General features: G+C 46.4%; 1 protein-coding gene across 27 annotated transcripts in view; it reads right to left on the reverse strand.

Moving 5' to 3' along the window:
- Positions 1–13,855, reverse strand: part of LOC131198937 (protein piccolo-like) — a 135,380-nt gene that overhangs the window by 9,918 nt on the left and 111,607 nt on the right. For 21 of the 27 annotated variants that reach the window (XR_009155201.1, XR_009155199.1, XR_009155197.1 and 18 more), the window contains 3 exons: positions 11,347–11,469; positions 7,113–7,205; positions 2,024–2,104 (listed from right to left, as the gene is read on the reverse strand). The exons of 1 other annotated variant lie outside the window; for it this stretch is intronic. Coding sequence is in view for 21 of the 26 variants with exons in the window: in XM_058184270.1 (XP_058040253.1) it covers positions 2,024–2,104; positions 7,113–7,205; positions 11,347–11,469 (297 nt within the window). In the remaining 5 variants the exon portion in view is untranslated. The remainder of the gene's footprint in view (positions 1–2,023; positions 2,105–7,112; positions 7,206–11,346; positions 11,470–13,855) is intronic. 5 more of the 27 variants (XM_058184262.1, XM_058184259.1, XM_058184258.1 and 2 more) reach the window with 5 other exon arrangements.

Genomic DNA, 13,855 nt, shown 5'->3' on the forward strand with positions numbered 1-13,855 from the left:
AGAAATAGGAGACATCTGGTTACACAATCCCAGCTGCCATTAAAAAGTGTTTATTTAGGGCCGGGATGTCTCCTTGCAGGACCAAAACAACCATAAAAACAGAAAGCTGGAAAGGACAATAAGATCCATTGTTCCCGTTGCCGCTAACGGCCAAAAGATGCGTTTCCAACTTCAACGGAATGCAATGGGCCAGAAGAGAGGGATTCAGGACTCCCTCTGCTCAAGTCAACCACACCTCGGTCACCCCAGGATTTCATGAACGTTGGAGATGTTCTTCAGGAGATCGAAGGGATACCTTTGGGGTTGGGCTAATATGGGAGGGTTTTGGGGGTTTTTTAGCGCCTGCCTGTCTCAAAAGGGTGGACAGTCCCAAGCCAAGAACCACTATGTCCCATTCTTTGAGTGGGTGATTTGGAGAATCGGTAGAAGAGAATATTTGAAGCTCAGGGTTGAACTGTGGGGTCCTTGGTGGTTTTCTTGCAGATTGTCTCATGACCCAATTAGGGTACATCATCAGTTGTAGAAGAGCTGGTTTTGTAGAGAGGCGGAGGAGGAGGAGCAGGGAAGGAGGAGAATGATGGGGGTCCTTGGTGCTTTCCGAGCTTGATGGTTTCCTTGCAGATGTTTCACGACCCAACTAGGAGGGTCGTGAAACATCTGGTTCTATAGTTCTATGTTATAAACAGAGAACAATCCCTCCTAGCACTGATGATGTTCCCTAGTTGGGTCACGAAAGGTCTTCAAGAAAAACCACCAAGCTCAGAGAACACCAAAGACTTCATGACTTGAAGAATCACCATGCGTGTGTCCCAAGAGATAATGGTTCTCCTAAAGCCAAACTCCCCCATTTTGGGAGAAGCGGTAACCTTCCGATAGTGGGAGAACCTCAACTTGGAGAAGCTGGGCCAGCCATCACTCCCCCCCAAGATCGCAGAAAGTCCTATGACGCTGGAGAAACACCGTCGCGTTGAAGAACATAGAACAATAGGGTCAGAAGGGACCTTGGAGGTCTTCTAGTCCAACCCCTTGCTCATGTAGAAGATTCTATACCCGTGATGGCGAACTTATGGCACGCGTGCAGAACCCTCTCTGTGCGGAACATGGGCCATTGCCAGCTGCTCTTCTGCTTTTCAGCACACACATGCGCACCGGCCAGCTGGTCTTCGCGCGCGCTGTATCACCAGAAACCACAAGACCAGCTGGGCAGCGTGGGCCTGTGCACCGCCCAGCTGGTTTTTGGGTTTCCGGGTTCCTGGAGCTCTGACGCGCACACTCACACATGTTCCGGTTTGGGCACTCGGCGCCAAAAAGATTTGCCATTACTGCTCTATAACACTCCGGATAAATGATTGTCCAATCTTTTCTTGAAAACCTCAGTGATACAAATTGTTCCACTGATTAATTGTTCTCACTGGCAGGAAATTCCTCCTTAGTTCTGGGTTGCTTCTCTCCTTGATTCTAGTTACTTATGCTACACCTCAGCGCTTTGGAGAATAGGTTGACCCCTTCTTCTCTGTGACAGCCCCTCAAGTACTGGAAGATGCTACCGTGTCACCCCTTCTCATTGTTAGACTAGGTAGGTTTCCACAACCATCCATTATAGGTTTCAGCCTCCAGTCCCTGATCATTTTTGTTGCTCTTCAGCAAAGTAGGTTTCTCTCTTCATCCGCCCTCTCCATCCCTGCAGACCACAGTTCTCCAACAGTCAAACTCTCATATTCTGGGAGAAAGGTGACCTGTTGGTAGCAGGAGAACCTCAGAGACAGATGACATTGGAAGAGCCATCATCTTCCCCAAGAGTTGAGTTGGCAGGACTAAGGTCCTAGACCTAGAAGGTCCTATGACACAGGAAGAAGGTGAAAACATCAAGTCACTTGACCAAGAACGTCCTATGAACATGGATGAATGTAGAAACTCCGTAACATCAGAAGTCATTTGGCCAAGGACCTCCTACAACACTCAAAAAAGGTGGACACTCCGTAACATGAAAAGTCACTTGGCCAAGTCTAGTGGTTCTACTCACATTGGTACAGCCACGGCTGGGCTTGGGGTTGGTCGATGGCTGGGTTTTGTTGCCTGAAGCTGACTTGGGGAGATATTGGACCTGAAAACAATAGATACTTTACTCTGTGAGCTGAGCAGTTGGGACAGACTGATTGGCGGACAACGGAGAAGGAAGGAAGAAAGGAAGGAAGGACAGTGGGAGGAGAAGAAAAAGGAAGATCGTCAAGGAGCTTCCTGGAGGAGACAGAACTAAAACGAGACCATTCAACGGAAGGAACAAAAGGATTTCGCACATAAATCTGGAGATCATCTAGAATTGATCGGCAGTTATGATTATTATTTTTTGGAGAGGAGGAAGAAGTCCTAGAGAGAAGATAGATAGAAAGAAAAAAGAATAGCAAAATTTGTCAAATCAAGTCGAAAGTACAAAAAAACCCAACACTTTATACAGACATGTTTGGGAGCAGCAGACAGCCCCTGGAATGGTGGTTAAAAGTGACCTCCAGGAGGTTCCAGGCTTCATGGTACCAGAAAAGGAGGAAACTTTGGGGAGCTACCAAACGTGAAGGTAGATGCTGGACCTTGAAAGAGGCCCCTTGAAGATGGGTGGACTTCCAGAATTCCCCAGCCGGCAATGTCCACAGATCTGAAAAGGGAGCGGGTTTCATCCGTATTGAGGGGCCGGTCACCGATTACGTGGCGTCACCAGGTTCTTCTTCTGGCTTTCAGAGAAGTTCCTCCTCTGGAGAGCACTGAAGAGACGAGCGAGGCAGTGTGGCTCAACTTTGGCCACTGGAAGATCGTTGGACTTCAACTCAAAAGAATTCAAGGTCAACTTCATCCATCCCAGCTAGGCTGTTGTCAACCATCCAGAGACAATCAGGTGAGATGGGATGGATGGGTGGGTGGATGGGTGGGTTGACGGGTGGACTGAGGACTGATCGAGCTGTCTTCTGTCTATCATTTATCTATCACTCTAATGCCTATATCATCTATCTAAATCTATCTATCATTCTATCATCTGTATCTACATATAATCGCTCCATCAGTCTCTGTCTTTCTCTCCATCCATATATACATCCATATATATCTATATCATCATTATCTATCTATCTATCTATCTATCTATCTATCTATCTATCTATCTATCTATCTATCTATCTATCTATCTACCTACCTACCTACCTACCTACCTACCTACCTACCTACCTATCTATACACACACCTCCATTCATCTCTCTCTCTATATATATCCATCCATCCATCTCTCTTTCTAAATCCATCCATCTTTCTCTCTGTATGTATATTATGTATATTATATGCTTACGGATAAAGCAAAGCTCACACAAGCACGAAGCTGTAAGCACCAGCCTGAAGATGATGAGTGAGACCTCGTCGAAACGTTGCCAAGATACTCTCAACCTTACACGGGAAAAGATCTGAATATGCCAAGACTTACATACTGTATATATCAGGGGTAGTCAACCTTTTTATACCTACCACCCACTTTGTATCTCTGTTAGTAGTAAAATTTTCTAATCGCCCCCCGGTTCCACAGTAATGCGCCTTGTATTGTCGACTGCACATGCTTCTCGCGGATCGTGGATTGAGTTTGGGGGGGGGGGCCCGCCGGCTACCAGCTTTGCTTGTCTGTTACAGCTGGATAGTGCGGGGGGAGATGCGCGAACTATTCTGGGATGAGGCTCTTTTGTTTGCGGTCGCACTATAGCGCCATTTAGTTTCACTTATGTAATGTGAACTAAACTTATGCGCGGGCGATACAAACAGTATATTTTCTGAAATTTAAATTGTCACGGGGAATTTTATGAAAATCTAATGAACATGTTTTTAAATAATGCGATGAAAATTTAAAAAATTTTTTTTTTAAAAAAAGGAAAGTGCTTCAGTATTGGACAAAACCCCTACCACCCACCATGAAAGCTGGAACGCCCACTAGTCAGCGGTAGGGACCAGGTTGACTACCACTGATATATATATATATATATATATATATATATATTTTCTGAGGTTTTCACGGGTGTTTGTACGTAGGTCTTTGGTTATTCGGGTTTCCTCCCGCGTAAAATTGGAAGTGTCTTGGCGACGTTTCGACGAAGGCTGGTGTTATCAGCTTCGTGAAGATGATGTTTCGACGAAGTCTCATTCGTCAGGTCACTTCCAATTTTACGCAGGAGAAAACCCGAAGACCTACACACACACACACACATATTTGTTTTCTGAGGTTTTCGCAGGTGTTTGTATGTAGGTCTTTGAAGCCTGAAGATGACGAATGAGACTTCGTCGAAACGTCGCCAAGACACTTCCAATTTTACGCGGGAGAAAACCCGAATAACCAAAGACCGACCGACCGACCTACCTACCTACCTACCTACATACATACATATATATATATACATACACACACACACACCCATCCATCCATCCATCCATCCATCTTTATCTATCTGCCTATCCATCTCTATATGATCTATCTTCCAGCCATCTTTTATCTAGTTATCTCTCGCAACATTGGCCAGGGAATTCTGGGAGTTGAAATCCTCAGACCTTCAAGTGGCCAACTTTGGAAAAGACCGACTGAGGGGATGAAGCTACGATATGCATTCTACACGTCACCTGCTCAGAAGGAAGAGACCACGCTTTGGAGAGGTGAACTCTAGGCCCAACTGGCGAAGGGAGAAATCCTCCCCGATGGGAGTCTTCTCGTCAGGGGCCTCCATGCCAGTTGGCAGGAGATCCCTGTTGGATCTCCCAACTCGTAAAACGTAGACCTTCAAGAGGTCAGTAGCTTCCTTTGCTGTTGTCTGTGTGACAAGAATTAGAAAGGAGCTTGATTGAGATGAACCAGGTCTGGCCCCGATCCTGGTGAACCAGGTGTTATCTCAAGATCTTTGGTGGACGTCAATAAGGGCTCCTTTCCAGGCGTGAAATCCTCTGAAGTCTGCTACCGGTTCTGTTGAGTTTGCTACCAAGCGCGCGCTTTGCCTTGAGGCGCATCCACGCAGCGCTAAAAAAGGAACATTTTGACGCCTCCCGAGTCTGCAAAGGTAAGGAGAACAACGGGGGGGGGGGAGAATCCGCTGCGCCACACGATTTAGATTAGCTAGAAAGCAGGAAATCCGACGATTCCAGCTCATATAAATCGCGCCTCACAGCTGATCGTCGCCCAGCTGATGATCGGAAATACCGGTTCGCCTGAACTGGTAGCATTTTTTACTACGGTTCATACGAACCGGCAGCATTTCACCCCTGCTCCTCTCCAAAGAAGCCCCATTGTGGAACCAAATTCTCCAGGGCTCAGAAATGGTGGTATACCCAGAATATAATTTCAGTTGCCCTGACCTGGGTGGGTTTCTACACCAAGATAGACTCTCAAAAGTCCATGATTCGTGATTTGATGGACTCCTTGCTCAATGCCAGGCAGCCTCTTCTTCTGCGATGCCTACCCCCTCAAATTCTCATGGCTCCCTTCTTAAACACAAGCCAGCTTTGGGAAAACAGCGACATTCCCTACTTAGGCACCCTGAGGTGATCTTCTCCTTCTTACACCCTGCTGTCACACACACACACACCCCTTTGGAGTAGACCAGGTCTTGAAACAGACCCCCACACTCAATTCTACGGATATAGATTGTTTGGGCCAAATTTGGAAAGCCTGACTGGGTAAGAAACCCACTAACTCCTTCCCGACTATGCCAAAGAGCATCAAGCTGGAGTTATCTTGATGTTCTTTTGCATGCCTTCCGGTTTTCCGGGTTAAGTTCACGGTTTTCCAATAATCACCACCAATTTCCTAACTTCATCCTTCTCTCTATCTTATGGGAAACTGCCCAGAGGACACTTGGGTGAGATGGCGGGTGGTATAGAAGTGAGATAGATAGATAGATAGATAGATAGATAGATAGATAGATAGATAGATAGATAGATAGATAGATAGACAGATAGATAGACAGATAGATAGATAGATAGAATATATAGATATAGATAGATGATAAATAGATGATATAATTATTTATCCATCACTCTATCACCTATTTATCTATTTATCATCCAGCCATCTCTATCCATCCATCATCTGTCATCTATTCATCCATCCTTCTATCCATCTATACGACCTATCCATTCTATCATCTATCAACCATACATCTTATCTTTCTGTCACTCTATATATTTAATCCAACATCTAACTATATCTATCCATCAACCTCTATCCATCTACCATCCATTTCTTTCTATTCATCCATGTTTATCAACTATCATCCCTCCATCTACCCCTCTATCCATCCATCTCTCTATCCATCATGTCATCCATCCATCCATCCATCCATCCATCCATCCATCTATTATCTCTCTCTACATTACTATCTATTTCGGTCTCTGCCTACCTAATTACCTACTACCTGCCTTATCTATCTATCTATCTATCTATCTATCTATCTATCTATCTATCTATCTATCTATCTATCTATCTATCTATCTATCTATCTATCTATCTATCTATCTATCTATCTATCTATCTAATCTGCCTGCCTGCCTGTCTATCTACCTACCTACCTACCTACCATCTCTCTCTCTCTCTCTATCCTCTCTACCCACCTACCTATCTACCTATCTACCATCTATACGTGTATCATCTACCATCCATCCATCTCTCTGTCCATCATTTCTCACCTCATCTCTCTCTCTCATTCTTTCTCTCCCCCTCCGCTTTTTCACCCAATTCCCAGGTAGCCTCCACCCTTTCTTAAAAAAACAACACACACACACAAAACCTCAACTTTTTCAGCTTGGTCCCGATTGTAACCTACCCAAATCCAGATGTCAGTCCTTCCCCGCCCCTCCCCACTTGAGATGCTTGGGGGATGGGAGGCAAAGGTCCACTTCTACACCCCCCCACTTCCCCAAGAAATACATACACATACACACACACACACACACACACACAGAGATATACATACACAGGTAGAACAACTTCAGAGTCGAAATGAGCACACCGAAGAAGAGAAGAGGAGGAGGAGGAGGAGGAGGAGGAAGAAGAGTTAGTCAGGAGGAAGAAGAAGACAACTGCCCTCAGGTCCTGATGTACTTACATTCCCACCTCCAGGGACATGCTTAATATTGTCCTTGGATCCACATTTGGACTGGACGTGGCTGTAGTTCGCTTTTTTGGAGAGTATCTGGACCTGGAGTGTCAACAGAGATGGAGAGAAGGACACAAAGGGAAAAGGACTGGTTAGGTTTATCTCTCTCTCTCTCTCTCTCTCCCCCCCCTTTTCTGTCTTTCTTTTCCTCTCTCCCTCTTTCTCTCTCTTCCTCTTTCTCTCCCTCTTTTTCTCTCTCTGCCTCTCTCCCCCCCCTTCCTTTCTCTTTCTCCCTCTTTTTTCTCTTTCTCTCCCTCTCTTCCTCTCTCTTTCTCTTCCTCTTCCTCTCTCCTTTCTCTTTCTCTCCTTTCTCTTTCTCCTCTTTTCTCTGTCCCTCTCTCTCTCTCTCTTCCTTTCTCTCTCTACCTCTTCCTGTCCATTTTTCTCTTTCTCTCTTTTTCTCTCTCTCTCTCCCTCCTCCCCCTTCCCTTTCCTCTTTCTCTCTCTCCCTCTTTCTCTCTCCTCTTCCTCTTTCTGTCTTTCTTTTCCTCTCTCCCTTTCTCTCTCTTCCTCTTTCTCTCCCTCTTTTTCTCTCTGCCTCTCTCCCCCTCTCCCTCTTCCTATCTTTCTCCCTCTTTTTTCTCTTTCTCTCCCTCTTTCTCTCTCTTTCTCTCTCTCCCTTTCTTTTTCTCTCCCTTTTTCTCTTTCTCCCTCTTTTTTCTCTGTTCCTCTCTTTCTCTCTCTCTTCCTTTCTCTCTCTTCCTCTGTCTTTCTCTTCCTCTCTCCCTCTCCCTCTTTTTCTCTCTCTCCCTCTCCCCCTCCCCCTCTCTCTTCCTCTTTCCCTCTTTCTCTCTCTCTCTCTGGGAGTCACACGACAAACCGAGGGAAAAGACAGACAAGAGCGCAAGCGGGTGTTAGCCACGCCATCCAAACGACTCCAAGGGTTAGGGGGGGGACCAGGCAGGGACAGGGAATAGGAGGAGACAAAGGAAGGAGAGAAGGAAAAGAAGACAGGAAGGAGGAGAGGAAAAAAATGACATGGAAAAAAGGAGGAAGAGGAGGAGTCAGAGGGAGAAAAGAAAAAGTGAAGGAGCCACGAACTCAGCAAAGACAAGATAGTGGAGGAGGAGGGGGAGGAGGAGAAAAAAACCTGAAGGAGTCAGGAAGGAAACCTGGAGGAGGAAGGGGATGAGGATGAGGAGAAGAAGACAGACAAGGAAAAGAAGAGAAAAAAACAAAGAAGCCATGGATTCAGAGAAGGAAAAATGGTGGAGGTGGAGGAGGAGAAGAGAAGGAATCAAGGACTCAGCAAAAAAAAGGAGGAAGAGAGGAGGAAGAGGAGAGAGGAAGGAGAAAAGAAAAAATGAAGGAGTCAGGGACTCAGTGAAGGAAATCAGAAGGATAAGGAGGAGGAGGAGGAGGAGGAGACAGAAGAAAAAGAAGAGAAAGAATGAAGGAATGTGGGTAAGGAAGAGGAGAAGAAGGAAGAGGAGGGGTCATGGGCTCAGCGACAGAGAGGAGGAGGAAGGGGCAGAGAGGAAGGAAGAGAAAAAAGTAGGAGCCACGAAGCTCTGAAGAGGAGGACGGGGTGAAAGAAGAGGAGGAGACAAAGGAAGCAGAAGAAGGAAAAAGAAGGAGTACGGATTCAGTGAAGGAAACCAGGAGGAGGAGACAGAAGAAGGTAAAAAGAGAAAAAAATGAGGGAGCCATAGTGAAGGAATGTGGGTAAGGAGGAGGAGGAAGAGGAGAAGATAAAGAGTCATGGATACAGCAAAGGAAAGGAGGAAGGGGGAGGAGGAGACAGAGGAAGGAGAAGAGGAGAGAGGAAGGAGAAAAGAAAAAATGAAGGAGTCAGGGACTCAGTGAAGGAAATCAGAAGGATAAGGAGGAGGAGGAGGAGGAGGAGACAGAAGAAAAAGAAGAGAAAGAATGAAGGAATGTGGGTAAGGAAGAGGAGAAGAAGGAAGAGGAGGGGTCATGGGCTCAGCGACAGAGAGGAGGAGGAAGGGGCAGAGAGGAAGGAAGAGAAAAAAGAAGGAGCCACGAAGCTCTGAAGAGGAGGACGGAGTGAAAGAAGAGGAGGAGACAAAGGAAGCAGAAGAAGGAAAAAGAAGGAGTACGGATTCAGTGAAGGAAACCAGGAGGAGGAGACAGAAGAAGGTAAAAAGAGAAAAAAATGAAGGAGCCATAGTGAAGGAATGTGGGTAAGGAGGAGGAGGAAGAGGAGAAGATAAAGAGTCATGGATACAGCAAAGGAAAGGAGGAAGGGGGAGGAGGAGACAGAGGAAGGAGAAGAGAGAGAGGAAGGAGAAAGAAAAATGAAGGAGTCAGGGACTCAGTGAAGGAAATCAGAAGGATAAGGAGGAGGAGGAGGAGGAGGAGACAGAAGAAAAGAGAGAAAGAATGAAGGAATGTGGGTAAGGAAGAGGAGAAGAAGGAAGAGGAGGGGTCATGGGCTCAGCGACAGAGAGGAGGAGGAAGGGGCAGAGAGGAAGGAAGAGAAAAAAGAAGGAGCCACGAAGCTCTGAAGAGGAGGACGGAGTGAAAGAAGAGGAGGAGACAAAGGAAGCAGAAGAAGGAAAAGAAGGAGTACGGATTCAGTGAAGGAAACCAGGAGGAGGAGACAGAAGAAGGTAAAAAGAGAAAAAAATGAAGGAGCCATAGTGAAGGAATGTGGGTAAGGAGGAGGAGGAAGAGGAGAAGATAAAGAGTCATGGATACAGCAAAGGAAAGGAGGAAGGGGGAGGAGGAGACAGAGGAAGGAGAAGAGGAGAGAGAAAAAACGAAGGAGCCACAGACGAAGGAAAGCGAAGGAAAAGAGGATTGGTTAAAAGCAGCACCTCCTGCAAAGCAGCTCACTCAGGGTGGGCCCCCCCCCGTCCTCCTCGAAGGGGCTCAGGCTCTCTGCAAAGGGCCTCCCCCCTCCATGCCCAAGGGAGGGGATCCTTGAGAAATCCTTGGGAAAAGAATCAACCCTCCTGCCAAGGGATCTGAGTGGATTTCGGGAGCTGGTAGGTTTTCACGGGTATAGGTATGTAGGTCTTGGCATATTCGGGTCTTTTCCCGTGTAAGGTTGAGAGTATCTTGGCGACGTTTCGACGAGGTCTCACTCGTCATCTTCAGGCTGGTGCTTTCAGCTTAAAGCACCAGCCTGAAGATGACGAGTGAGACCTCGTCGAAACGTCGCCAAGATACTCTCAACCTTACACGGGAAAAGACCCGAATATGCCAAGACTTACATATATAATCTTTCTTTCAAGGGCTAACTAACATTTGCCACACTATGCTGTCGAATGCCTTTTTAACTAACTTGTATCCAACAGGCAATGAGACCCGGAGGCTTCTTGTCGATTTAAATCCTGGCTGGGGAATTTTGGGAGTTATAATCCCACCACCACTGCCATCTTCCCACAGGCCAAGATTGAGAGACCCTGGACTCGTAACCAGGTTGTTTTTTTTTTTTGGACTTAATAAATTATGTGATGAACAAGTGTGACGATAAATCGGAACCAAGGTGGGGACATCTTAAGGGGCACTTCGGCCAGAAGGACAGCAATATATTTTTTTCTTCTTTCTGGAAAAAAGCCCCAGCCTCCCCGCAAGCCCCTCAGCTCCTTCCTTAGTCGACCGAAAAGACTCCTACTCAGAGACCCATCTTCCCTGGCAACGCGGCCCCCTTCCAAAAAGCGTCGTGCAGGAGCGGAGGGTCCCGAAAAAAGACTCAGAATCAAGTCAGAGAGGAAGAAAAAGTGACCCAAAGAGGAGAGTAAGAAGACGAAAAAATAAAAATAAAAATAAAAATCTAGGTAGTCTTCAACTTACGACCACTGTCGCTAAGCGAGATGCCGGGCAAGGGAGTTTTGGCCCCGCTCAACGACCTCTGTCGCCGTCATCGCTTAGCCAACCGTTACGAAATGAGTGGCACGGTTGTTAAGGGAATCGGGCTTCCCAAGGTCGGAAGGTCGCGAGAGGGGTTCGCGTGACGCCCCCCCACCCCCCCGGGACGCTGCAACCATCGTAAGTCACACCAGCTGCCAAGCGTCGTAATTTGGATCAGGTGATCAGGGAGAGTTTTTTTAAAAATGACACGGCAAGTGGCTTTTTTTTTTTTTTGGCGCCGCTGGAACTTCCGTACCGTCGTTCAGGAAACGGTCGTAAGCCAAGGACTACCAGGAGAAGAAAATCTAGGAGGGGAGGTGGCTCTCTCCTCTCCCAAGCGTCGGAAGTCGAAAAGAGGACTCACTTTCCCGTTGGGTGACTTTGCGAGCCCCTCTTTAGAAACGGTTGTTTTATTTGGAGTGGTTTTGGATACCGCGTTGGGTTCGGAGTTTCGGGTAGCCATAGTGGACTTTTTCTCTATTTTGGCCTAAAATGAAGATAAAGTTAGGAGTTTTCAGATCATCAGAATGGCAAAACAATGTCCCGTTGCTGTCGCCAACGGGCTGCTCGAGCGACGGTGCAGATCGCAGGGGGTCCTCAGACTTACGACCGCAAGTTTCTGTCACTAAGCGAGACAGAGGCGAAGGGCGTCCCATGTGTCCACAACCTTTTGGCCAGGGTTTTGAAGCAAATCCCTGGCTGTCCTTAAGCGAGTGACACAGCCGTTAAGCGAAACTGGGGTAATCTGTTCACGTGGCTTCACGGAAGCTGGCTGGGAAAGTCGCAACTGTTGTGAGTTCCAAGCTTATATGAGAGTGGGGATGCTACGGATGGTCGTAACAGTGAGGACCGGTTGCACATATGAGGACTTCGGTCGTTAAATGAATAGTTGTAAGTCAAGGATTGCCTTCGTTGGCACCTTTGGGCAGGTGGACATTCTTCCTATCTTTCAGGTACTCCTTGACTTACAACAGTTCATTTACTGGCGGTTTGAAGTTACAACGCCACTGGGGAGGGAAAAGGGCTTATGACTGTTTTCACACTTACGACCGTGGCAGCCATGGACATGGGATCAAAATTCAGACATAGTTGGTTCACACTTACGATGGTTGTGGGGTCATGTGATCAATTTTTGCAACCTTCTGACGAGCCACGTCAAAGGGAAAGCCAGATTTCACTTAACAACCGTGAGATAACTTCATGACTGCAGTAATTCACTCAGTAAAGGGGGATGAGAAACGTCGTAAAACGGGACCCCATTTGTCTCGCTTAGCAACAGAAATAGCGGGGCTCGGTGGCAGTTGTACATCCAGGAGTAACTGCATTTTTGTTCTTCCAGATTTGATTTTATTTTTTTCTCACGCAATCTGGAGATTCTCTGCAGATGGGTTGGAGCAGGTGAAACTGACTTGGACACAATCAGAGCGAAACTAGATGAAAGTGAAGCTTAACGTAGGCTGGACACGTTTGACGTAAACCTGGTGTAAATGGTGCGATGGTGTATTGTAGGTTGTTTATTATTATTATTGTTGTTGTTGTTATTATTATTTATCTTTATTCATTAAACATGAAACTCAGTCAACTGAACATTCAAAAAGGCATCACAAATACCATTGACTGGTTTGTTTGTTTGTAGTATTATTATTATTATTATTATTATTATTATTATTATTATTATTATTATTATTATTCGCGGTTTTCAAAACAAAAGAATTCAAAGCAGCATTTTTCAGCCACTTGGAAGATATGTGGACTTCAACTCCCAGTATGCACCCTGGCTGGGGGATTCTGGGACTTGAAGTCCGCATATCTTCAGGTGGCTCAGGTTGAAAAATTGTTTTGCTCCGTCGTGACTGCCCTGCACTTTTTTAAGCGTCTCAAAATTGTTCAGCCTTTGGTGCGCTCTGAGCTTGATGGGTTCTCCGCGGACGTTTCGTGACCCAACTAGATTATGTTATCAGTGCTACAAAGAGGTGGGATTCGTGGGGACGACGACGACTGTGGGTTCCTTGTGGCTCTCTGAGCTTGGTCGTTTTCTTGCAGACATCTCATGACCCAACTAGGTAGCATCATCAATGCTGGAAGGGATTGGGCATCAACAGAGAGGATACCCACTCCCTTCTAGCCCTGATGATGTTCCCTAGCTGGGTCATGAGACGTCTGCAAGAAAACCACCAAGCTCAGAGAGCACTAAGAACTTCACCGTTCAATCCTGAATTCCAGATATTCTTATCTACTATTCCAAAATTTCCAAGAATTCCATTCTTTCAACCCACGTGACAAAAACATGGAGGCTTGAAGTCAAGATCTGGCTCTCAAGAAGATCCAATGGTTGGATTTCTTTGAGTAGCCTTCAAAACTAAACACCAGTGAGGTATCACAAGAAGCTATGACCATCTCCTTTATCACCACAACTGGTGTCCAGGGTTACTTATGAAATTTAAACTAGAGAAATCAGACTAGGGTTTAAGAAACCAGGTTGGCTTCCACCGTGAGCCGGCATTTCCCCCCAAATGAAAGCAACCCAGGAAGTTGAGGAGATATTTCTAGGTGTCCACCAACAATCCAGCATTCGAAAGCTTGATTTGCTCAAGAGGGCCATTGCCACAACGCAACAGGATGTTGGACAAAGAGTTGCGAACGACTGAGAGAAGACCATAAGGATGGAGATGTTCCTATGAAAATCCCTCTGTAGTGGTGAAGTTGTGGTCCTCCAGAAGCTATCGAGATGACAGTTCTCCAGTTCCTCGGCCACTGGGCTGGTCAGCTGACCTGCTGGGGATCTCAACCCAGGCCAGAAGGAAGATCTACAGAAGTTCACAAGCAACAAAGTCTTCTTCTGGACCACTCGTCCACTGGATGAGAGTGGATCC

This window comes from Ahaetulla prasina, chromosome 4 (genome assembly GCF_028640845.1).
Source record: "Ahaetulla prasina isolate Xishuangbanna chromosome 4, ASM2864084v1, whole genome shotgun sequence".
Lineage (NCBI taxonomy): Eukaryota > Metazoa > Chordata > Lepidosauria > Squamata > Colubridae > Ahaetulla > Ahaetulla prasina.